This window comes from Oncorhynchus nerka, unplaced genomic scaffold, assembly GCF_034236695.1.
Source record: "Oncorhynchus nerka isolate Pitt River unplaced genomic scaffold, Oner_Uvic_2.0 unplaced_scaffold_991, whole genome shotgun sequence".
Taxonomy (NCBI): Eukaryota; Metazoa; Chordata; class Actinopteri; order Salmoniformes; family Salmonidae; genus Oncorhynchus; species Oncorhynchus nerka.
This window is the reverse complement of record NW_027040304.1, coordinates 44,519-70,000: the sequence shown is the minus strand read 5'-3', so window position 1 is coordinate 70,000 and position 25,482 is coordinate 44,519. Positions and strand designations below refer to the sequence as shown.

The following is a 25,482-nucleotide window of genomic DNA, read 5'->3' as shown; positions in this document are numbered from 1 at the left end:
TTATTATTATTATTATTATTATTATTGTTGCTGTACTGTCTATAACTACCTTAACAAACAGTGACTTATTATTATTATTATTATTATTATTATTGTTGTTGTACTGTCTATAACTACCTTAACAAACAGTGACTTATTATTATTATTATTGTTGTTGCTGTACTGTCTATAACTACCTTAACAAACAGTGACTTATTATTATTATTATTATTGTTGCTGTACTGTCTATAACTACCTTAACAAACAGTGACTTATTATTATTATTATTATTATTGTTATTATTATTATTGTTGCTGTACTGTCTATAACTACCTTAACAAACAGTGACTTATTATTGTTATTATTATTATTGTTGCTGTACTGTCTATAACTACCTTAACAAACAGTGACTTATTATTGTTATTATTATTATTATTATTATTATTGTTGCTGTACTGTCTATAACTACCTTAACAAACAGTGACTTATTATTGTTATTATTATTATTATTATTATTATTGTTGCTGTACTGTCTAGAACTACCTTAATAAACAGTGACTTATTATTATTATTATTATTATAGTTGCTGTACTGTCTATAACTACCTTAACAAACAGTGACTTATTATTATTATTATTATTGTTGCTGTACTGTCTATAACTACCTTAACAAACAGTGACTTATTATTATTATTATTATTGTTACTGTACTGTCTATAACTACCTTAACAAACAGTGACTTATTATTATTATTATTATTATTGTTGCTGTGCTGTCTATAACTACCTTAACAAACAGTGACTTATTATTATTATTATTGTTGTTGCTGTGCTGTCTATAACTACCTTAACAAACAGTGACTTATTATTATTATTATTATTGTTGCTGTACTGTCTATAACTACCTTAACAAACAGTGACTTATTATTATTATTATTATTGTTGCTGTACTGTCTATAACTACCTTAACAAACAGTGACTTATTATTGTTATTATTATTGTTGCTGTACTGTCTATAACTACCTTAACAAACAGTGACTTATTATTATTATTATTATTGTTGCTGTACTGTCTATAACTACCTTAACAAACAGTGACTTATTATTATTATTATTATTATTGTTGCTGTACTGTCTATAACTACCTTAACAAACAGTGACTTATTATTATTATTATTATTATTGTTGCTGTGCTGTCTATAACTACCTTAACAAACAGTGACTTATTATTATTATTATTGTTGTTGCTGTGCTGTCTATAACTACCTTAACAAACAGTGACTTATTATTATTATTATTATTGTTGCTGTACTGTCTATAACTACCTTAACAAACAGTGACTTATTATTATTATTATTATTATTGTTGCTGTACTGTCTTAACTACCTTAACAAACAGTGACTTATTATTATTATTATTGTTGTTGCTGTGCTGTCTATAACTACCTTAACAAACAGTGACTTGGATTATTATTATTATTGTTGCTGTACTGTCTATAACTACCTTAACAAACAGTGACTTATTATTATTATTATTATTGTTGCTGTACTGTCTATAACTACCTTAACAAACAGTGACTTATTATTATTATTATTATTGTTGCTGTACTGTCTATAACTACCTTAACAAACAGTGACTTATTATTATTATTATTATTATTATTATTATTATTATTGTTGCTGTACTGTCTATAACTACCTTAACAGACAGTAACTTATTATTATTATTGACAGTTACCATGGAGATGAAATATCACAACTACATGTTCATGTGATGCATTAAATCACCTGACTGTTTCTCTGTGTATGTTAGTAAATGTTTTATTTCTCAAAGTCAGATAATGAATACATGAGAACAAGTTTAGTTGTCACTGTGTTAATCACAACCAACATGCTGGATCTCTGTTTAGGGGTCAGTGCTCTAAAATGAGTCTCTCCGGGAAGAGAGAGGAGGGGGCCCTGCCTCTAAAATGAGTCTCTCTGGGGAGAGAGAGGAGGGGGCCCTGCCTCTAAAATGAGTCTCTCTGGGGAGAGAGGAGGGGGCCCTGCTTCTAAAATGAGTCTCTCCGGGAAGAGAGAGGAGGGGGCCCTGCCTCTAAAATGAGTCTCTCTGGGGAGAGAGAGGAGGAGGGGCCCTGCCTCTAAAATGAGTCTCTCTGGGGAGAGAGAGGAGGGCCCTGCCTCTAAAATGAGTCTCTCCGGGGAGAGAGAGGAGGGCCCTGCCTCTAAAATTCATCTCTCTGAGGGAGAGAGAGGAGGGGGCCCTGCCTCTAAATGAGTCTCTCTGGGGAGAAGAGAGGAGGGGGCCCTGCCTCTAAAATGAGTCTCTCTGGGGAGAGAGAGGAGGGGGCCCTCTCAAAATGAGTCTGTGGGGAGAGTACTGCAGGGGGCCCTCTCAAAATGAGTCTCTGTGGGGAGAGAGAGGAGGGGGCCCTCTCTAAAATGAGGTCTGTGGGGAGAGAGAGGAGGGGGCCCTGCCTCTAAAATGAGTCTCTCTGGGGAGAGAGAGGGAGGGGGCCCTCTCAAAATGAGTCTCTGTGGGGAGGTAGAGGAGGGGGCCCTCTCAAAATGGGTCTGTGGGGAGGTACTGGAGGGGGCCCTCTCTAAAATTCATCTCTCTGTGGAGAGCAGAGGGGGGGGGCCCTGCCTCAAAATCATCTCTCTGAGGGACATGACACCAAAGGGGTTCTCAATTTAATGTCTTTATAAAGTTTATTTCAAAATAAATAGCTATCTCTAAGATGAATGCACTTACTGTAAATCACTCTGGGGTCTGTGGAGGTACTGCAAATCAGGGTTCTCAATCTGGGGTCTGTGGAGGTACTGCAGGGGTTCTCAATCTGGGGTCTGTGGAGGTACTGCAGGGGTTCTCAATCCGGGGTCTGTGGAGGTACTGCAGGGGTTCTCAATCCGGGGTCTGTGGAGGTACTGCAGGGGTTCTCAATCCGGGGTCTGGGGAGGTACTGCAGGGGTTCTCAATCCGGGGTCTGTGGAGGTACTGCAGGGTTCTCAATCCGGGGTCTGTGGAGGTACTGCAGGGGTTCTCAATCCGGGTCTGGGGAGGTACTGCAGGGGTTCCACACCTGACTGTACTCGTTGCAATGTCAGACATTTGACATGACAAAACCACTTTGCCTTCTCTTAATTATTGACTAATATAATGGAATGCATATTTTAACCAATTGTGATGGTTGTTACCAGCAGAATATTGACAATATAACTGTTACATCAACACTCTCTTCACACCCGTTTAACAACTCTAAATATCTTTGGCATAGTAGGCATCAAGTCCCTTCCAATAATGTTGCCTACAACGTTTCAACAATGTTCATTTTCATCGAACACATATTACACCCTAGACGCCTTCAACTGCCCAATTTATATCCATCCCCAATTTAGGAGTATTTTTTAACAATATGATGTTTTGCTCCAAAGGGAGAACTTGAAATAACATGATGTAGATAATTAAATCATCAAAAGAAAAACGTGTTTAGAAAACAAGGTTCCTTATAAAAAGGCTTCTATCACTTCCTTAAAATATGAAATCAATAAAAGTTATATATATTTTGGGGTTCAGTGAAGAAGAACCTCTAGAGTTCTGATCAACAAAAGGTTCATGTTTTGAGGATGTGAACCCAGCAGCCCTCCAGTGGTCAGATCAATTCCGCCCGTTTTTTCCAGCGCCCAGCCCGGGATTCGAACCAGCCACCTTTTGGTCACAGTTCCAACTCCAACCTGAGTTAATCTTCAGAAATAAACATGAGTTAATCTGCCAAAATGAAGACAAAATGCTATGCAGACATGGTATCACTTGTTATACATCATTATTATACATAAATCATTGCCAAAAGCACAAACTGTTGCATGTAGGTCTATATTATTAATGGATTGATCACATAGAAATATAAAAACATTATTTTTAACTACTGCAATGCAATTACATGTGGCACATGAACCACTGACACACTGCATGATTCTATAGTATTATCAAGACACCTGCTGTTAACTCTTAACTACTTAGGACAGCTCACGAGGTGTCCAAAATATCTGCTGACTAGGTGGGTAGGTAATTTAGGCAATGGGTAGGTAACTAGGTCATTTATACCCATAAGTGTAAAATGTCTTTATTCTCAGCACTTATACGACCAATTTTCTACTCTGAGACACTTTGGCCATATGGACCCAGATCTCAACATATTGTTATAAAAAAACTGAATGTTTGATCTCAAAATGTTGTTATAATTTTGTAAAAATGTTTGTTTAACATAATAATAAAAAATGAATATTACTAATGTAACCCACTGTAAAGACTGGGTTTAGTTGATTGTGTTGCACTGCTCATGTCCGCGTTCTGGAACTGTCCGCGTCCCCGTACAGAACTGTCCGCGTCCACGTTCGGTGTGGATATTGTCCGGTTACGCGCAGAGTGGACTGAGGTGATCTTGGGGAATAACGACAGAGTTTGTTTTAGTGTTGAGACACCGAAGTTTATTGTTCAATTTGCTTTTTCTTTACGGTCAGGGACATTATGAGTGTAGCCAGATCCTTTTCACTCTCTATCCTTGTTTCAATTTGTGTTTCACCGGATTCATCATCGAGACGAGGGACAGACGAACGACCTGCTAACTAACCAAGCTCGGTAGCTCGGCTCGTTATCCTAGCTAGTCGGCTCGGTAAGATAGCTAGCTACTCTACCAGCAGCATCCTAGTTATCCTAGCTAGTCGGTACAGCTCGGTAAGCTAGCTAGCTACTCTACCAGCAGCATCCTAGTTACCATAGCTACCAGCAGCATCCTAGTTACCATACTATACATCATCACCGGCTCCCCGGTTGTTTCTTTAGTGTTTAAACCCTCTGTGTCCAAGGACCGAACTTTTGAATATTATTTTCAGGGCGCCTCAATAGCAGGTATTGAACACCGGGTAAATAATCACTAGTCAGAACCTCAACCTCAGTATACATTCATTATAAAAATCATCTTAATATCTGATATTGTGAGTAAACAACCTCGAGAGTGCGTCTTCCAGCCCTCCAATAAATTACATCATTCAACCCTCCCGGTTAGTAAATTTACCTCAACATGCCCCCGGAGAAGGCAGAGTAACGACACCAGCCTTTTAGCGGGGCTGACAGACTGACTACAACGCTCGCGTCGATAAATTAATCTCGTTATTAAAAATGACACACTGCTCGCGCCGTTAACTAACGTCTAGAAGTCAGTTCTATTTGTGAAACTCTTCTTATGTTTCCCCATCTGAGCTCAGAGTAGATGAGAGATGTAATGTTTGTCTCTGTTGTGTTGAAGACCAATCAAGCAGGAGAGACCAGCCTCCCCTGTTCCCAGCTGTGTGTCCATGAAGAGTGACCGGTCTATGTATCTACCTATAAACTTTAGAAAGGGAGACTTTTCTACTGAACAAAGGTAAGAAGAACTCATGGGTCCTGGTCAGTGAGTTAAACAACACTGTCTCTAGTCATTTCTCCTCTCCCATTTTCCCATTTATTGTTGTTGTTTTCATAATCCATAGGCTAATCATTTTGTCCATTTTCATAGTCCTAAAACAATATTAAACAAACACAACATTCCCTCCCTGTGTGTGTGTGTGTGTGTGTGTGTGTGTGTACTCCCTGGATGAGGAGATGTAATCTCATGTTTTGTCCACAGAAACCAACAGGAGAGATCAGAGTCAGAGATTCTCAGTGGTCAGTCTTCCCAGAGTCATCAAACAGACCTGGCCTCCATATTCAGTGTATGTGGTCCTGTTATGTACATTTGTTTTTGTTTACCTCAAGTAAAGTTGATCTGTCAATCATTCATTAATGTGTTAATGAGAAAGCATTTATTCTCTTGCTTAACTTATTTACTTTATTTATTTCAGATGCTTGAAGATAAAATTATGACATTTGTGAAGAACGAGCTGAAGATGTTCAAGAGGATTCTTAGTCCAGAACTCCCAGAAGGCTTTGAGAGTCAGAAGCAGGATAAGGAAGTGGTGGATGCTGAAGATGAGCAGCAGGAGAGCAGTGCCAGAGAGGGGGCTCTGAAGATCACACTGCACATCCTGAGGAAAATGAACCAGAAGGAGCTTGCTGACACACTGGAGAAATGTAAGATCTGTCTGCCTCATGTTGAATGATGTTTTATAACATTTAAAAGCTGTAGCTAAAGTACAGCTAAAGTAGCTGTGTAACTCAATGATATTGTAGCAGCCTTAACACAACACCTAGTGACCTCATCAAGTAGCAGCAGGGATGTGTTGTGGTGATTCATTTAGAGAGAGAGAACATTAATAATACCATCAATAATACCAATAATAATATAATCAGTCACACCAGTCTGTAATGCATTATGAAAACATTTACACATTTATACAGTCAGTTTAGAGAATAAATTATTATAATTTACAACTTTATAACAGTCCTACAATACTGTAGACATTAAAACAGATGTAATATTAATATCCTCTGTGTTATTTCTTCATTCAGATGAGCTTGCTGTGATTTGCCAACGTGAACTCAAATCTAATCTAAAGAAGAAGTTTCAATGTGTATTTGAGGGGATCGCTAAACAAGGAAACCCAACACTTCTCAATAAGATCTACACAGAGCTCTACATCACAGAGGGTGGAACAGGAGAGGTCAATAATGAACATGAGCTGAGACAGATTGAGACAACAACCAGGAAACAAGCAAGACCAGAGACTGCAATCAAATGTAACGACATCTTCAAACCCTTAACTGGACAAGACAAACTTATCAGAACTGTGCTGACAAAGGGAGTCGCTGGCATTGGAAAAACAGTCTCTGTGCAGAAGTTCATTCTGGACTGGGCTGAAGGAAAAGCAAATCAGGATGTCCAATTTGTATTTTCATTCCCTTTTCGGGAGCTGAATTTGATGAAAGGGGACAAACACACTTTCATTGAACTTCTTAATCACTTCTCAATGGAAACCAAACAATCAGAATCTCCATCTACAACAAGTACAAAGTTCTGTTCATCTTTGATGGTCTGGATGAGTGCCGACTGCCCCTAGACTTCCAGAAGAACAAGATCTGTTGGGACGTCACAGAGTCAACCTCAGTGGATGTTCTGCTGACAAATCTCATCAAGGGAAATCTGCTTCCCTCTGCTCTCCTCTGGATAACTACCCGACCTGCAGCAGCCAATAAGATCCCTTCAGGGTGTGTTGACCAGGTGACAGAGGTACGAGGGTTCAATGACCCACAGAAGGAGGAGTACTTCAGGAAGAGATTCAGTGATGAGGACCTGGCCAGCAGAATCATCTCACACATAAAGACATCAAGGAGCCTCCACATCATGTGCCACATTCCAGTCTTCTGTTGGATTTCTGCAACAGTCCTTGAACACATGCTGAAACATAAGAGAGAAGAGATGCCCAAGACTCTGACTGAGATGTACACACACCTTGTGGTGTTTCATACCAAACAGAAGAATGAAAAGTATCTTGGGAAAGAAGAGACAGGTCCACACTGGAATAAAGAGAGCATTCTGTCACTGGGAAAACTGGCTTTTCAACAGCTTGTGAAGGGCAATCTGATTTTCTATGAAGAAGACCTGAAGGAGGCTGGCATTGATGTCAATGAAGCCTCAGTGTACTCAGGATTGTGCACACAGCTCTTTAAAGAGGAATGTGGGCTGTACCAGGACAAGGTGTACTGCTTTGTTCATCTGAGCATTCAGGAGTTTCTGGCTGCTGTATATGTGTTCCTCTCATTCATCAACAACAATGAGAATCTAATGGACAAACTGCAAACAAAGTCCAGGAACTTTTCTTCACTGTTCAGAGACAAGCCAAAGTTACTGAAGTTACTTTCTACAAGAGTGCTGTGGATAAAGCCTTACAAAGTGAGACGGAAACCTGGACCTTTTCCTCCGCTTCCTTCTGGGCCTCTCACTGGAGTCCAATCAGAAGCACTTACGAGGTCTACTGACAAAGACAAGAAGCAGCTCACAGAGCCATGAAGAAACAGTCAAGTACATCAAGGAGAAGATCAGGGAGAATCCCTCTCCAGAGAGGAGCATCAATCTGTTCCACTGTCTGAATGAACTGAATGACCATTCTCTAGTGGAGGAGATCCAAAGATACCTGAGATCAGGAAGTCTCTCAAAACCCAAACTGTCACCTGCACAGTGGTCAGCTCTGGTCTTTGTGTTGCTGACTTCAGAAAAGGAGCTGGATGTGTTTGACCTGAAGAAATACTCCAGATCAGAGGAAGGTCTTCTGAGGCTGCTGCCAGTGGTCAAAGCCTCCAGAGCTGTTCTGTGAGTAAATAAAATGACATATAAGAACTAATCATCAGGAAGAAATATTCAGTTTAGAGAAAAATATGTATTATAATATGTATATAATATTATATTGAAAAACATATTGAATAAATTCATTGATTTTCACATTAGTATAACAATATGACCATACAATTCTAGGAAACGGAAGATGAATCTATATGTTGTTTGGGAGAATAAACCAAATGCATCTGCCATTGTCCTTCTACACTACTGGTGTTAAATTAACAGTGTGTTTGTGAAGTCATGATGATCTCTTTGTCAGGCTGTCAGGCTGTGGAGTCACAGAGGAAGGCTGTGCTTCTCTGGTCTCAGCTCTGAGGTCAAACCCCTCACACCTGAGAGAGCTGGATCTGAGTAACAATGACCTGAAGGATTCAGGAGTGAAGCTGCTCTCTGCTGGACTGGGGAATCCCCACTGTAAACTGGAGACTCTGAGGTCAGTATTATCAGATATGAAAGCACTTTTATGTATGTAGTTCTCCCATTTGAATTATGAATAATCAGGAATGAATCGAGAATAATGATGAATGAGAAAGTTACAGAGGCACAAATATCAGACCCCCTCTGTTATTGGTAATGGTGAGAGGTTAACATGTTTTGTTGTAGCCTCTGTTATTGGTAATGGTGAGAGGTTAGCATGTTTTGTTGTAGTCTCTGTTATTGGTAATGGTGAGAGGTTAGCATGTTTTGTTGTAGCCTCTGTTTTTGGTAATGGTGAGAGGTTAGTATGTTGTGTTGTAGCCTCTGTTATTGGTAATGGTGAGAGGTTAGTATGTTTTGTTGTAGCCTCTGTTATTGGTAATGGTGAGTGGTTAGTATGTTTTAAAATACCCTCAAATAAAAGGTGACATTATAAACTGTTTTGTTGTATCATATGTTATTGAATCTGAAATCCAAAATGTTGGAGAATATATTTAAAATGTTAGCTTCACTGTCTAAATAGATATGGTGTGGACTGTATACTCAATTTCTAAATCTGATACCTCACTGTCTAAATAGATATGGTGTGGACTGTATACTCAATACAATCTAAATCTGATACCTCACTGTCTAAATAGATATGGTGAGTATACTCAATACAATCTAAATCTGATACCTCACTGTCTAAATAGATATGTTGTGGACTGTATACTCAATACAATCTAAATCTGATACCTCACTGTCTAAATAGATATGTTGTGGACTGTATACTCAATACAATCTGATACCTCACTGTCTAAATAGATATGGTGTGGACTGTATACTCAATACAATCTAAATCTGATACCTCACTGTCTAAATAGATATGGTGTGGACTGTATACTCAATACAACTGGTCTGGTCAGTCTACTAAAATATTTGTATTATACATTTTTGTACAAGAAATACTTTGATAATTTGTCATTTATAATAATGAAACATTCATTTATGAATAGATATGGAAGGTTTCAGGACACTGATATATATGAATATGTTTTTTTTACTGCCACTATTTTCACCACCAAAGAATATCAGTGTGGTTTTAATATGATTTGACTCTTTGCAGGCTGTCAGGCTGTCTAGTCACAGAGGAAGGCTGTGCTTCTCTGGTCTCAGCTCTGAGGTCAAACCCCTCACACCTGAGAGAGCTGGACCTGAGTAACAATCACCCAGGAGACTCAGGAGTCAGACTGTTCTCTGCTGGACTGGAGGATCCACACTGCAGACTGGAGAAACTCAAGTATGTAGAGGGTTTATGTCAATGTTCATATCAGACATGTTTGACTTATCAGGCTGTTAAGACAAACATTCTGACCACCACTGTGTTTGACAAAGTTATATGCTGACTGTGTGTGTGTGCCAGTGTGTGTTCCTCAGTGTGTGTGTGTGTGACTGTCTCAGTCTCGAAACTGTGTGTGTGTTAGTGTCTCCAGTGTGTGTGTATAGTGTTTCTCTGCAGTGTGTGATGTGTTTGTCTCCAGTGTGTGTGTGTGATGATCTCCAGTTTGTGAATGTGTGTGAAGTGTGTCTCCAGTGTGTGTGTGTGTGTGTGTCTGTGTGTGTGTGTGTGTGTGTCTCCAAAGTGTGTGTGTGTGTGTGTGTTTGTCTCCTGTGTGTGGTGTGTAGTGTCTCCAGTGTGTGTGTGTGTCTCAGCTGTGTGTGTCAAACCAGTGTGTGTGTGTGTGTGTGTGTGTGTGTCACCAGTGTGACTGTGTGTGACTGCTCTCTGTGTGTGAGTGTGTGTGACTGTGTGAAACTCAAGTATGTGTGTGTGTTGTGTGTCAAGTGTTCATATCAGACATGTTGTGTCTTATCAGTGCTGTTAAGACAAACATTCTGACCAGTGTGTGTTGTGACAAAGTGTGTGTGTGTGTGTGTGTGTGTGTGTCTCCAGTGTGTGTGTCTCCAGTGTGTGTGTCTCAGTGTGTGTGTGTGTGTGTTAGTGTCTCCTGTGTGTGTGTGTGTGTGTGTCTCCAGTGTGTGTGTGTGTGTGTCACACACAGTGTGTGTGTGTGTGTGTCTCAGTGTGTGTGTGTGTGTCACCAGTGTGTGTGTGTCACCAGTGTATGTGTGTGTCTCCTGTGTGTGTGTGTGTCTCCTGTGTGTGTGTGTGTCACCAGTGTGTGTGTGTTTGTGTTTCAAACTGTTTGTGTTTGTGTCTCAGGGTGTGTGTGTGTGTCACTAGTGTGTGTGTGTCTAATGTGTGTGTGTGTGTCACTAGTGTGTGTATGTCTCCAGTGTCTCCATTGTCTGTGTGTGTGTGTTTCCTGTGTGTGTGTGTGTGTGTCACCAGAGTGTGAGTGGGTGTGTCACCAGAGTGTGAGTGGGTGTGTCACCAGTGTGTGTGTGTCACCAGCGTGTGTGTGTGTGTGTCACTGTAGTGTGTGTGTGTGTGTGTATCCCTCAATGACTGTCTGTTCTTCTGCTTACCGCTACAGTGTGGAACATGGTGGAGAGAACAGAATGAAACCTGGACTTAGAAAATGTGAGTGTTGACTGCTGTGAAGAATATGACTAAGAATAAGTCTTAATTCAAGTTAAGTCAAAGTCAAAGACCACCATCATTACTGACTTGGTCATATTAAATATCAGCTGTAGTTCTACAGAAGCAGAAATCAGGGACACCAACGTTTACAAAGAGTTGCTTTGACTGTGTGTGTGTGTGTGTGTGTGTGTGTGTGTGTGTGTGTGTGTGTGTGTGTGTGTGTGTGTGTGTGTGTGTGTAATTAATGGGAATAAGTGTGTTTTATATTACCATACAGTATAACATATGATCATTCAACAAGTCTCAAGTTACCTTAACTTCTCCTTTTGATACCTAGAAACATCTACATTAAATGAATTAGTGAAAAGTGAGTTAACATTCTAATGTGAATGATGATGATTTCTAATATTGTGTCTGGTTTCATCCATCAGATGTCTGTGATCTCACACTGGACCCAAACACAGTAAACAGACTCCTCTCTCTGTCTGAGGAGAACAGAAAGGTGACATGGAGGAGAGAGGAGCAGCCGTATCCTGATCACCCAGAGAGATTTGAGGACTGGGGACAGGTGCTGTGTAGAGAGGGTCTGACTGGGCGCTGTTACTGGGAGGTAGAGTGGAGTGGAGGGGCTGATATAGGAGTGACATATAAAGGAATCAACAGGAGAGGAAGAGGTGAGGACTGTTGGCTTGGATGGAATGACAAGTCCTGGAGTCTGTTCTGCTCTGACAACAGTTACTATGCCTGGCACAATAATAATCCCACTACCATAGACGTCCCCTCCTCCAGCTCCCCACAGAGTAGGAGTGTATCTGGACTGGCCAGCCGGCACTCTGTCCTTCTATAGAGCCTCCTCTGACACACTGACCACCTGATCACATTCACCTCCACATTCACTGAGCCCCTCTATCCAGGGTTTAGGCTTTATTTTGACTCCTCAGTGTCCCTGTAAATAATAACCTGACACACACACACACACTGGAAACACACACACACACACACTGGACACACACACACACTGCAAACACACACACACACACACACACTGGAAGACTCGTCAGTGTCCCTGAAATAATCACAGGTCTTAGGGTTTGGGGTGATGGTGACTCAGCGTCCCTGAAATAAGTGAACACACACACTGGACAGAGACACACACACTGGACAGAGACACACACACTGGACAGAGACACACACACTGGACAGAGACACACACACTGGACAGAGACACACACACTGGACAGAGACACACACACTGGACAAAAACACACACACACACACACTGGACAAAGACACACACACACTGGACAAAAACACACACACACTGGACAAAAACACACACACACTGGACAAACACACACTCACACTGCTGGACACACACACACACACTGGACACACACACACACACGACACACATAGGTCACACACACACACACGACACACACAGGTCACACACACACACACACACACACACACACACACTGGACACACACACACACACTCTGGACACACACACACACTGGACACACACACACTCTGGACACACACACACTCTGGACACACACACACACTGGACACACACACACACTGGACAGAGACACACACACTGGACAGAGACACACACACTGGACAGAGACACACACACTGGACAAACACACACACACACACACTGGACAAAGACACACACACACACACACTGGACAATCACACACACACTGGACAAAAACACACACACACACACACACACACTGGACAAAGACACACACACACACACACACTGGACAAAAACACACACTCACACTGCTGGACACACACACTCACACTGGACACACACACACACTGGACACACACACACACTGGACACACACACACACACTGGACACACACACTGGACACACACACACACACAGACACACACAGGACACACACACACACACACAGGACAAAAACACACACACACTGGACAAACACACACTCACACTGCTGGACACACACACACACACACTGCTGGACACACACACACAGGTCACACACACACACACTCTGGACACACACACACACACTCTGGACACACACACACACACTCTGGACACACACACACACACACACACACACACTGGACACACACACACACTGGACACACACACACTCTGGACACACACACACACTGGACAGAGACACACACACTGGACAGAGACACACACACTGGACAGAGACACACACACTGGACAAACACACACACTGGACAAAAACACACACACACACACACACACTGGACAAAGACACACACACACACACACTGGACAATCACACACACACTGGACAAAAACACACACACACACACTGGACAAAGACACACACACACACTGGACAAAGACACACACACACACACACACTGGACAAAAACACACACACACTGGACAAACACACACTCACACTGCTGGACACACACACTCACACTGGACACACACTCACACTGGACACACACACACACACTGGACACACACACACACACACACACACACACACACACACACACACACACACACACACAGGACACACACACACACTCTGGACACACACACACACACTCTGGACACACACACACTCTGGACACACACACACTCTGGACACACACACACACTGGACACACACACACTCTGGACACACACACACACTGGACACACACACACACTGGACACACACACACACTGGACACACACACACACACACACTGGACACACACACACTCTGGACACACACACACACACACACACACACACACATTCTGGACACTCACACACACACACATTCTCTGGACACACACACACACACACATTCTGGACACACACACACTCTGGACACACACACACACACTCTGGAGACACACACACACACACTGGACACACACACACACATTCTGGACACACACACACTGGACACACACACACACACACTCTGGACACACACACACACACACACACACACATTCTGGACACACACACACATGCGCGTCTTTCTATAGTTGTGAGGACCTCTTACAACAACACTGTTAAAATACCATGTAATCATGTGTTGTCTTTTATGTTGAAAAACAAATTATATAATTATATATGGACATACGCTCCATAGTTGTACAAGTATACAAGGATATATTGTACTTTTCATAATAAAACATACTTGAAACAAGAAAAGCTTGTTAATTGTGAAAACAGTTTGTTTATTGATTTTACGTTTCCTCTGTCAGGTTGATGTTAACCTGCGACTGGTTGAAACATGAAACAAATATGAAATGAAATACAAAACAATTAAATATGTGGAATAGAATTAAACAAATTGTACAACAGAGTGTTGTAATGCAGGGTTACTATAGCAACAGAGTGTTGTGATGCAGGGTCACTATAGCAACAGAGTGTTGTGATGCAGGGTCACTATAGCAACAGAGTGTTGCGATGCAGGGTTACTATAGCAACAGAGTGTTGTAATGCAGAGTTCTCTCTGCTCTCTCTTTCTGCTCTGTTCTCTGCTCTCTTCTCTGCCCTCTTCTCTCTCACTCTCTGATCTCACTCTCTGCTCTCTTCTCCTCGCTCTGCTTTATCAGCTCTCTCAGCCTGCTCTCTGCTCTCTCTGCTCTCTCTCTCTGCCCTCTCTGTTCTCTCTCTCTGCCCTCTCTGCTCTCTCCCTCTGCTCTCTCCCTCTCTGCTCTCTCACTCTTTTCTCTCTGTTCTCTGCTCTCTCTCTGTTCTCTGCTCTCTCTCTCTCACACTCTCTGCTCTCTCTCTCCCACACTCTGCTCTCTCTCTGCTCTCTCTCTCCCACACACTCTGCTCTCTCTCCCACACACTCTGCTCTCTCTCCCACACACTCTGCTCTCTCTCCCACACTCTGCTCTCTCTCTCCCACACACTCTGCTCTCTCTCCCACACTCTCTGCTCTCTCTCTCTCCCACACACTCTAATCTCTCTCTCTGCTCTCTCTCTCCCACACTCTGCTCTCTGCTCTCTCTCTCTCCCACACTCTCTGCTCTCTCTCTCCCACACACTCCAATCTCTCTCTCTGCTCTCTCTCTCCCACACTCTGCTCTCTCTCTCTCCCACACTTTTTTCTCTCTCTATCTCTCACTTTCTCTTATCTTAACAGTGGTGCAGTTTGGACAATCACCACTTGATGGCAGTGTTAAACCAGAAGTGATGAAAAGAACATCACTGCAGAGAGAGAGAGTCTAATATACTGATATACAGTAACATTCACAAAGTATTCAGTAACATTCAGAAAGTATTCAGACCCCTTGACTTTTTACACATTTTGTCACGTTACAGCCTTATTCTAAAATGAATTAAATGTGTTTTTCCCCTCATCAATCTACACACAATAACCCAGAATTACAAAGCAAAAACGGTTCACTTTATGTGTGAACATTTTTATTTAAAAAAACGAAGATATCACAGAGGGAGAGGGAGAGTAGAGAGTCAGAACAGAGGGAAAGAGAGAGATGGAGGGGAGAGAGTCAGAACAGAGGAAGAGAGATGGAGGGTAGAGAGTCAGAACAGAGGGAAAGAGAGAGAGGGAGGGTAGAGAGTCAGAACAGAGGGAAAGAGAGAGAGGAGGGTAGAGAGTCAGAACAGAGGGAAAAAGAGAGATGGAGGGTAGAGAGTCAGAACAGAGGGAAAGAGAGAGATGGAGGGGAGAGAGTCAGAACAGAAGAAAGAGATGGAGGGGAGAGAGTCGGAACAGAGAGAGAGAGGGATGAGAGTCAGAACAGAGGGAAAGAGAGAGAGAGGGAGGGTAGAGAGTCAGAACAGAGGGAGGGTAGAGTCAGAACAGAGGGAAAGAGAGAGATGGAGGGTAGAGAGTCAGAACAGAGGGAAAGAGAGAGATGGAGGGGAGAGAGTCAGAACAGAGAGAAAGAGAGAGAGAGAGAGAGATGAGAGTCGCAACAGAGGGAAATAGAGAGAGAGGGAGGGTAGAGAGTCAGAACAGATTGAAAGAGAGAGAGGGAGGGTAATGAGTCATAACAGAGGGATGGTAGAGAGTATGAACAGATGGAAAGAGAGAGAGAGGGAGGGGAGAGAGTCAGACCAGAGGGAAAGAGAGAGAGAGGGGAGAGAGTCAGAACAGAGGGAAAGAGAGAGAGAGAGAGGGAGGGTAGAGTGTCAGAACAGAGGGAAAGAGAGAGAGGGAGGGTTGAGAGTCAGAACAGAGGGAAAGAGAGAGTCAGAACAGAGGGAAAGAGAGAGAGAGAGGGAGGGGAGAGTGTCAGAACAGAGGGAAAGAGAGAGGGAGGGGAGAGTGTCAGAACAGAGGGAAAGAGAGAGAGAGAGAGGGAGGGGAGAGAGTCAGAACAGAGGGAAAGAGAGAGAGAGAGAGAGAGGGAGGGGAGAGAGTCAGAACAGAGGGAAAGAGAGAGAGAGAGAGAGAGGGAGGGTAGAGAGTCAGAACAGAGGGAAAGAGAGAGATGGAGGGTAGAGAGTCAGAACAGATGGAAAGAGAGAGAGAGAGGGAGGGGAGAGAGTCAGAACAGATGGAAAGAGAGAGAGAGGGGAGGGGAGAGAGTCAGAACAGAAGGAAGAGCGAGAGAGGGAGAGGAGAGAGAGGGAGGGAGGGTAGAGAGTCAGAACAGAGGGAAAGAGAGAGAGAAAGAGAGGGTAGAGAGTCAGAACAGAGGGAAGGAGAGAGAGGGAGGGGAGAGAGTCAGAACAGAGGGAAAGAGAGAGAGAGAGAGAGAGAGGGAGGGGAGAGAGTCAGAACAGAGGGAAAGAGAGAGAGAGAGGGAGGGTAGAGAGTCAGAATAGAGGGAAAGAGAGAGAGAGAGAGGGAGGGGAGAGTGTCAGAACAGAGGGAAAGAGAGAGATGGAGGGTAGAGAGTCAGAACAGAGGGAAAGAGAGAGAGGGAGGGTAGAGAGTCAGAACAGAGGGAAAGAGAGAGAGGGAGGGTAGAGAGTCAGAACAGAGGGAAAAAGAGAGATGGAGGGTAGAGAGTCAGAACAGAGGGAAAGAGAGAGATGGAGGGGAGAGAGTCAGAACAGAAGAAAGAGATGGAGGGGAGAGAGTCGGAACAGAGAGAGAGAGGGATGAGAGTCAGAACAGAGGGAAAGAGAGAGAGAGAGGGAGGGTAGAGAGTCAGAACAGAGGGAGGGTAGAGTCAGAACAGAGGGAAAGAGAGAGATGGAGGGTAGAGAGTCAGAACAGAGGGAAAGAGAGAGATGGAGGGGAGAGAGTCAGAACAGAGAGAAAGAGAGAGAGAGAGAGAGAGAGATGAGAGTCGCAACAGAGGGAAATAGAGAGAGAGGGAGGGTAGAGAGTCAGAACAGATTGAAAGAGAGAGAGGGAGGGTAATGAGTCATAACAGAGGGATGGTAGAGAGTATGAACAGATGGAAAGAGAGAGAGAGGGAGGGGAGAGAGTCAGACCAGAGGGAAAGAGAGAGAGAGGGGAGAGAGTCAGAACAGAGGGAAAGAGAGAGAGAGAGAGGGAGGGTAGAGTGTCAGAACAGAGGGAAAGAGAGAGAGGGAGGGTTGAGAGTCAGAACAGAGGGAAAGAGAGAGTCAGAACAGAGGGAAAGAGAGAGAGAGAGGGAGGGGAGAGTGTCAGAACAGAGGGAAAGAGAGAGGGAGGGGAGAGTGTCAGAACAGAGGGAAAGAGAGAGAGAGAGAGGGAGGGGAGAGAGTCAGAACAGAGGGAAAGAGAGAGAGAGAGAGAGAGGGAGGGGAGAGAGTCAGAACAGAGGGAAAGAGAGAGAGAGAGAGGGGGAGGGTAGAGAGTCAGAACAGAGGGAAAGAGAGAGATGGAGGGTAGAGAGTCAGAACAGATGGAAAGAGAGAGAGAGAGGGAGGGGAGAGAGTCAGAACAGATGGAAAGAGAGAGAGAGAGGGAGGGGAGAGAGTCAGAACAGAAGGAAGAGCGAGAGAGGGAGGAGAGAGAGGGAGGGAGGGTAGAGAGTCAGAACAGAGGGAAAGAGAGAGAGAAAGAGAGGGTAGAGAGTCAGAACAGAGGGAAGGAGAGAGAGGGAGGGGAGAGAGTCAGAACAGAGGGAAAGAGAGAGAGAGAGAGAGAGGGAGGGGAGAGAGTCAGAACAGAGGGAAAGAGAGAGAGAGAGGGAGGGTAGAGAGTCAGAATAGAGGGAAAGAGAGAGAGAGAGAGGGAGGGGAGAGTGTCAGAACAGAGGGAAAGAGAGAGAGAGGGAGGGGAGAGAGTCAGATCAGAGGGAAAGAGAGGGAGGGTAGAGAGTCAGAACAGAGGGAACGAGAGAGTCAGATCAGAGGGAAAGAGAGAGAGAGAGGGAGGGTAGAGAGTCAGAACAGATGGAAAGAGAGAGAGAGAGGGAGGGGAGAGAGTCAGAACAGAGGGAAGAGAGAGAGGAGAGGAGGGAGGGAGGGAGGGTAGAGAGTCAGAACAGAGGGAAAGAGAGAGAGAGGGAGGGTAGAGAGTCAGAACAGAGGGAAGGAGAGAGAGGGGGAGGGTAGAGAGTCAGAACAGAGGGAAAGAGAGAGAGAGGGAGGGTAGAGAGTCAGAACAGAGGGAAGAGCGAGAGAGGGAGAGGGAGGGTAGAGTCAGAACAGAGGGAAGAGCGAGAGAGGGAGAGAGAGAGGGAGGGAGGAGGGTAGAGAGTCAGAACAGAGGGAAAGAGAGAGAGAGATGTGTGGAATTTGCTTTATGTTTGGTAATTGGGGGCCTTTGAGCCCTGATGGGCTGGGTGACATCAGTGACTCTCTATGATATTACTGTTGCTGTGGAGGCAGAGAGCAGACAGAGAGACAGACAGACAGACAGAGACAGACAGACAGACAGACAGACAGACAGACAGACAGGTAATCAGGAATTCCTCCCAAGGTGTGTATATTGATTTTAGTCCCCTTCTCATTAACTAGCTACTGACAGTGACCAGAGATGGCTAGATTGAGCTAGAGGGGTGTGTGTGGTGTGTGTGTGTGTGTGTGTGCGTGCGTGCAAGCGTGTGTTTTTGTGAGAGAGTTAACAGGACTTTCAATAAGAATGACACACACAGCTCTGATTCCATTTTCTGCTTTGTGTTTCAATTAGGTCTCAGTGGAATAGTGACTCTCTGAGAGATATGAGTTCCTGTGTAAACTTTTGTTATTAACCAAATACTTATTTTCCACCATAATTTGCAAATAAATGAATTAAAAATGTGATTTTCTGGATTTCTTTCTTCTCATTTTGTCTGTCATAGTTGAAGTGTACCTATGATGAAAATTACAGGCCTTTCTCATCTTTTTAAGAGGGAGAACTTGCACAATTGGTGGCTGACTAAATACTTTTTTGCCCCACTGTAGTTGGTCACGGATGTGTTAACACAATGTGTTGGGCCTCATTATGAATGGTTAAGGTTTGGGATAGAGTTTAAACATTAAGATTAGGGCCTCATTATGAATGGTTAAGGTTTGGGATAGAGTTTAAACAGAATGTTTAGGGCCTCATTATGAATGGTTCAGGTTTGGGATAGAGTTATAACAGAATGTTTAGGGCCTCATTATGAATGGTTCAGGTTTGGGATAGAGTTTAAACATTAAGATTAGGGCCTCATTATGAATGGTTAAGGTTTGGGATAGAGTTAAAACATTAAGGTTAGGGCCTCATTATGAATGGTTAAGGTTTGGGATAGAGTTTAAACATTAAGTTTAGGGCCTCATTATGAATGGTTAAGGTTTGGGATAGAGTTTAAACAGAATGTTTAGGGCCTCCTTATGAATGGTAAAGGTTTGGGATAGAGTTTAAAGAGTGTCTCTAACACTGGGATCAACCTTCTGGTCCAGAGTCATGGGGTTACTCCCCATCCACCACCCTCTGTCTCTATCACTGGGATCAACCCTCCTGAGCTTCCTCTCAGTCTTGAGCTACCCCTCAGTCCTGAGCTACCCCTCAGTCCCGAGCTACCCCTCAGTCCCGAGCTACCCCTCAGTCCCGAGCCCGAGCTACCCTACCCTCAGTCCCGAGCTACCCCTCAGTCCCGAGCTGCCCCCCCTCAGTCCAGTGGGGCCCTTGGTTAAGGTTAGTAGGCCAAGGTCGGCGGCGAGGGTCTCCAATCTAAGGACGCGAAGTAAGCGGACTAAGACTGTGTTGGAGTGGGGTCCACGTCCAGCGCCAGAGCCGCCACCGTGGACAGACGCCCACCCAGACCCTGCCCTATGGGTTTAAGTGTGCGACCGGGAGTCCGCACCTTTGGGGGTGTACTGTCACGCCCTGGCCTTAGTATTCTGTGTTCTCTTTATTATTGTGGTTAGGCCAGGGTGTGACATGGGTGATTATGTGTTTGTCTTGTCTAGGGGTTTTGTAGATTGATGGGGTTGTGTTTAGTATAGTATTCTAGGTAAGTCTATGGTTGCCTAGAGTGGTTCTCAATCAGAGGCAGGTGGTTATCGTTGTCTCTGATTGGAAACCATATTTAGGCAGCCATATTCTTTAGGTATTTCGTGGGTGATTGTTCCTATCTCTGTGTTTGTTGCACCAGATAGGGCTGTTTCGGTTTTTCACGTTTCTTGTTTTTGTATATTGTTCGTAGTTTCATCTTTCATTAAAGATTTTTATGAATAACCACGCTGCATTTTGGTCCTCCTCTCCTTCACCAGAAGAAAACCATAACAAAGATAAAGCAAAGCAGTTCATCACACACAACGACACAGAGTTACACATGGAGTAAAACAAACATACAGTCAATAATACAGTAGAAACAGGTCTATATACGATGTGAGCAAATGAGGTGAGATAAGGGAGGTAAAGGCAAAAAAGGCCATGGTGGCGAAGTAAATACAATATAGCAAGTAAAACACTGGAATGGTAGATTTGCAATGGAAGAATGTGCAAGGTAGAAATAAAAATAATGGGGTGCAAAGGAGCAAAATAAATAAATTAATTAAATACAGTTGGGAAAGAGGTAGTTGTTTGGGCTAAATTATTGGTGGGCTATGTACAGGTGCAGTAATCTGTAAGATGCTCTGACAGTTGGTACTTAAACTTAGTGAGGAGATAAATGTTTCCAGTTTCAGAGATTTTTGTAGTTCGTTCCAGTCATTGGCAGCAGAGAACTGGAAGGAGAGGCGGCCTAAGAAATAATTGGTTTTGGGGATGACTAGAGAGATATACCTGCTGGAGCGTGTGCTACATGTGGGAGATGCTATGGTGACCAGCGAGCTGAGATAAGGGGGACTTTACCTAGCAGGGTCTTGTAGATGACATGGAGCCAGTGGGTTTGGCGACGAGTATGAAGCGAGGGCCAGCCAACGAGAGCGTACAGGTCGCAATGGTGGGTAGTATATGGGGCTTTGGTGACAAATTCTAAGCTCTGACCAGTGGAATGATGAATACAGGACCCCGGGTCCAGTGGAGGAATCCGGATCTTTTAATTATGTTGACGAGACAATATTTGATGTTTAGGAGATTTAGGTTATTCATATTTCAATGTATGGACTGTTTTGAAATGACGATTGTAACGAAAATCCTGATAAGAAGTGTTCTGATTCTGATGTAGGTTAAAACAGTCACGGGCGTTGATCGTGTGTACATACGTGTATTGGTTTGTATTATTCCTAGGATATCATTGACATTTCCTTTTAGTGTTTAATGATGGTATGAATTGTTTTGTCATTTTTAGGTGGATTGTTAGAATTATTATGAATAAATGAATAAACAATATCCCCATTTAAAATAGAACTCTAACTAAGTAAACTTTTACTCTGTTTTATTATATCTGACTAACAATATGAGTTCATAAGAAGGGATTGTGAGACACGGACAAGGAGTAATTAAAGTTAATGAACACCATTCCAACTAGGCAGAAACTAATGGGTTGTGGACTGTGTAAACACATAAGGTAGTTAACCTGTGGTTGAACCTACGGAACTGAGCTCTGGGGTTTTTAGATAAGACAGTGAGTGCATTCCTAATTTTTCTGTTAATTAGAACTGTCAGCTCAGTGGTGATCGATAATGTTGAGGGGTCAAAAGTTACCTGGGAGTGTGTTAGTAAGTTAGAATGAACTTTTACCTCACTTTGTCCCTGTCGAGAGGAGGGGATTCTGTTAAAACAATGAAATGACGTCATGTTTTGTATATAAACTGTTGCTCGTGGTGAAGTGGCAGCGCGCTCCGAGAATAAATTATGTTACCTATTATTGAAAAGACTGGTCTCCGTCTATTTTATGCAAACAAGAATCTTACAAATTCTCATAAAATAGATTAAGGGTTTTGAATGAATGAAAACACATTGTCATCATTAAATTACAGTAACAGTTTTATTCAGTAATAATATATATCTGCCTCACTCTCAGTGAAATCAGTAGTACTGCTAGGTTTTACACAGTAATAATATATATCTGTCTCACTCTCAGTGAAATCAGTAGTACTGCTAGGTTTTACACAGTAATAATATATATCTGCCTCACTCTCAGTGAAATCAGTAGAACTGCTAGGTTTTACACAGTAATAATATATATCTGCCTCACTCTCAGAGAAATCAGTAGTACTGCTAGGTTTTACAGAGTAATAATATATATTTGCCTCACTCTCAGAGAAATCAGTAGTACTGCTAAGTTTTACACAGTCAAATGTAACAAATAAATACGTTTTTAGTAAAGAACTGTGGAAGTGGATGGCAATGGAATGGTGATGGAATGGTGATGGAATGGTGATGGAATGGTGATGGAATGGTGATGGAATGGTAATGGAATGGTGATGGAATGGTAAACAGAATGGTAGTGGAATGGTGATGGAATGGTAGTGGAATGGTAGTGGAAAGGTAGTGGAATGGTAAACAGAATGGTAGTGGAATGGTGATGGAATGGTAGTGGAAAGGTAGTGGAATGGTAAACAGAATGGTAGTGGAATGGTGATGGAATGGTAGTGGAAAGGTAGTGGAATGGTAAACAGAATGGTAGTGGAATGGTGATGGAATGGTAGTGGAATGGTAAACATAATGGTAGTGGAATGGTAAACATAATGGTAGTGGAATGGTGATGGAATGGTGATGGAATAGTGATGGAATGGTAGTGGAAAGGTAGTGGAATGATGATGGAATGGTGATGGAATGGGAATGGAAAGGTAGTGGAATGATGATGGAATGGAAAACAGAATGGTAGTGGAATGGTAAACAGAATGGTAGTGGGATGGTGATGGAATGGAAAACAGAATGGTAGTGGAATGGTAAACATAATGGTAGTGGAATGGTAAACATAATGGTAGTGGAATGGTAAACATAATGGTAGTGGAATGGTGATGGAATGGTAAACATAATGGTGATGGAATGGTAAACAGAATGGTGATGGAATGGTAAACAGAATGGTAGTGGAATGGTGATGGAATGGTAATGGAATGGTGATGGATTGGTAGTGGAATGGTAATGGAATGGTGATGGAAGACTGACAGTACAGACAGAGATGTTCCTCTCTGTAACTGCTAGATGGAGACTGACAGTATTGTAGAGACAGAGATGTTCCTCTCTGTAACTGCTAGATGGAGGCTGACAGTATTGTAGAGACAGAGATGTTCCTCTCTGTAACTGCTAGATGGAGACTGGCAGTATTGTAGAGACAGAGATGTTCCTCTCTGTAACTGCTAGATGGAGACTGACAGTATTGTAGAGACAGAGATGTTCCTCTCTGTAACTGCTAGATGGAGACTGACAGTATTGTAGAGACAGAGATGTTCCTCTCTGTAACTGCTAGATGGAGACTGACAGTATTGTAGAGACAGAGATGTTCCTCTAACTGCTAGATGGAGACTGACAGTACAGACAGAGATGTTCCTCTCTCTAACTGCTAGATGGAGACTGACAGTATTGTGTGACCTGCAGAGTGGAAAGGATGGGCAGATGTCCTTTCAGGTCACAGGTCACACACGGAGGGTTTGAGAGGCAGGTTTATGGTTCCCCCTAGACTCTCAGGAGTTAACACACAGGTCAGGGAGGGTTTGAGAGGCAGGTTTATGGTTCCTCCTAGACTCTCAGGAGTTAACACACACAGGTCAGGGAGGGTTTGAGAGGCAGGTTTATGGTTCCTCCTAGACTCTCAGGAGTTAACACACACAGGTCAGGGAGGGTTTGAGAGGCAGGTTTATGGTTCCTCCTAGACTCTCAGGAGTTAACACACACACGGAGGGTTTGAGAGGCAGGTTTATGGTTCCCCCTAGACTCTCAGGAGTTAACACACACACGGAGGGTTTGAGAGGCAGGTTTATGGTTCCCCCTAGACTCTCAGGAGTTAACACACACAGGTCAGGGAGGGTTTGAGAGGCAGGTTTATGGTTCCTCCTAGACTCTCAGGAGTTAACACACACAGGTCAGGGAGGGTTTGAGAGGCAGGTTTATGGTTCCTCCTAGACTCTCAGGAGTTAACACACACAGGTCAGGGAGGGTTTGAGAGGCAGGTTTATGGTTCCTCCTAGACTCTCAGGAGTTAACACACACACGGAGGGTTTGAGAGGCAGGTTTATGGTTCCCCCTAGACTCTCAGGAGTTAACACACACACGGAGGGTTTGAGAGGCAGGTTTATGGTTCCCCCTAGACTCTCAGGAGTTAACACACACAGGTCAGGGAGGGTTTGAGAGGCAGGTGTATGGTTCCTCCTAGACTCACAGCTCTGGTTGTGGTTGATTGGTAGTGGTGTGGACAGCTTTGGGTTGTGAGGTGCTGACAACAGTCACCGACAGGGAATTCGTAACAGAGGTGTTTTCCAAAATCATTGTTAACCTTTTCAAGTAAAACTTTAATATCAAATTAAAACCAAGATGACTGCTTTAATACATTACAATATAAACAGCAGGCTACAGTCCTATTTCAATCATACTGAAATACATTTAACTTGTCTATTCCCTTTGTGTGATTATTCTGATGAAGGCTGAAACGTTAATCTTTTAACCTTGATTAAATAAAACAAATCATTTTCCAGGCCACACATCATCAAATATACTGAGACAAATTACAGACAGTAGCCTACAAGTAGCAAAATAGAAGTCCATTGATTGAACATAAAATGCTCCAATCCAGTACTCAACTGATAAACCATGTGATTCTTTGTTTAGCGGGGATCTTCTGTGTATAACGTGACGCAGGAGGGCAGATAAGCATCTAACAATGCATTTCCCTGCTCTATGCCTGGGCTGAGGCAGGAGGTACATTACAACTGTTTTCAGGTGCAACCTGAATAACCATGGTTTTCTCTGCTCTATGCCTGGGCTGAGGCAGGAGGTACATTACAACTGTTTTCAGGTGCAACCTGAATAACCATGGTTTTCTCTGCTCTATGCC

The 25,482-nt window shown here is 43.2% G+C and overlaps 1 protein-coding gene across 1 annotated transcript in view; it reads left to right on the top strand.

The window, feature by feature from the left end:
• The window catches only part of LOC135570305 (NACHT, LRR and PYD domains-containing protein 12-like), a 79,574-nt gene extending 67,071 nt beyond the window's left edge, over positions 1-12,503 (top strand). The window contains exons 5-8 of the mRNA XM_065016431.1: positions 8,547-8,720; positions 9,810-9,983; positions 11,182-11,228; positions 11,660-12,503. Coding sequence (XP_064872503.1) covers positions 8,547-8,720; positions 9,810-9,983; positions 11,182-11,228; positions 11,660-12,075 — 811 coding nt within the window. The 3' untranslated portion in view covers positions 12,076-12,503. The remainder of the gene's footprint in view (positions 1-8,546; positions 8,721-9,809; positions 9,984-11,181; positions 11,229-11,659) is intronic.
• Positions 12,504-25,482: the final 12,979 nt, after the last annotated feature.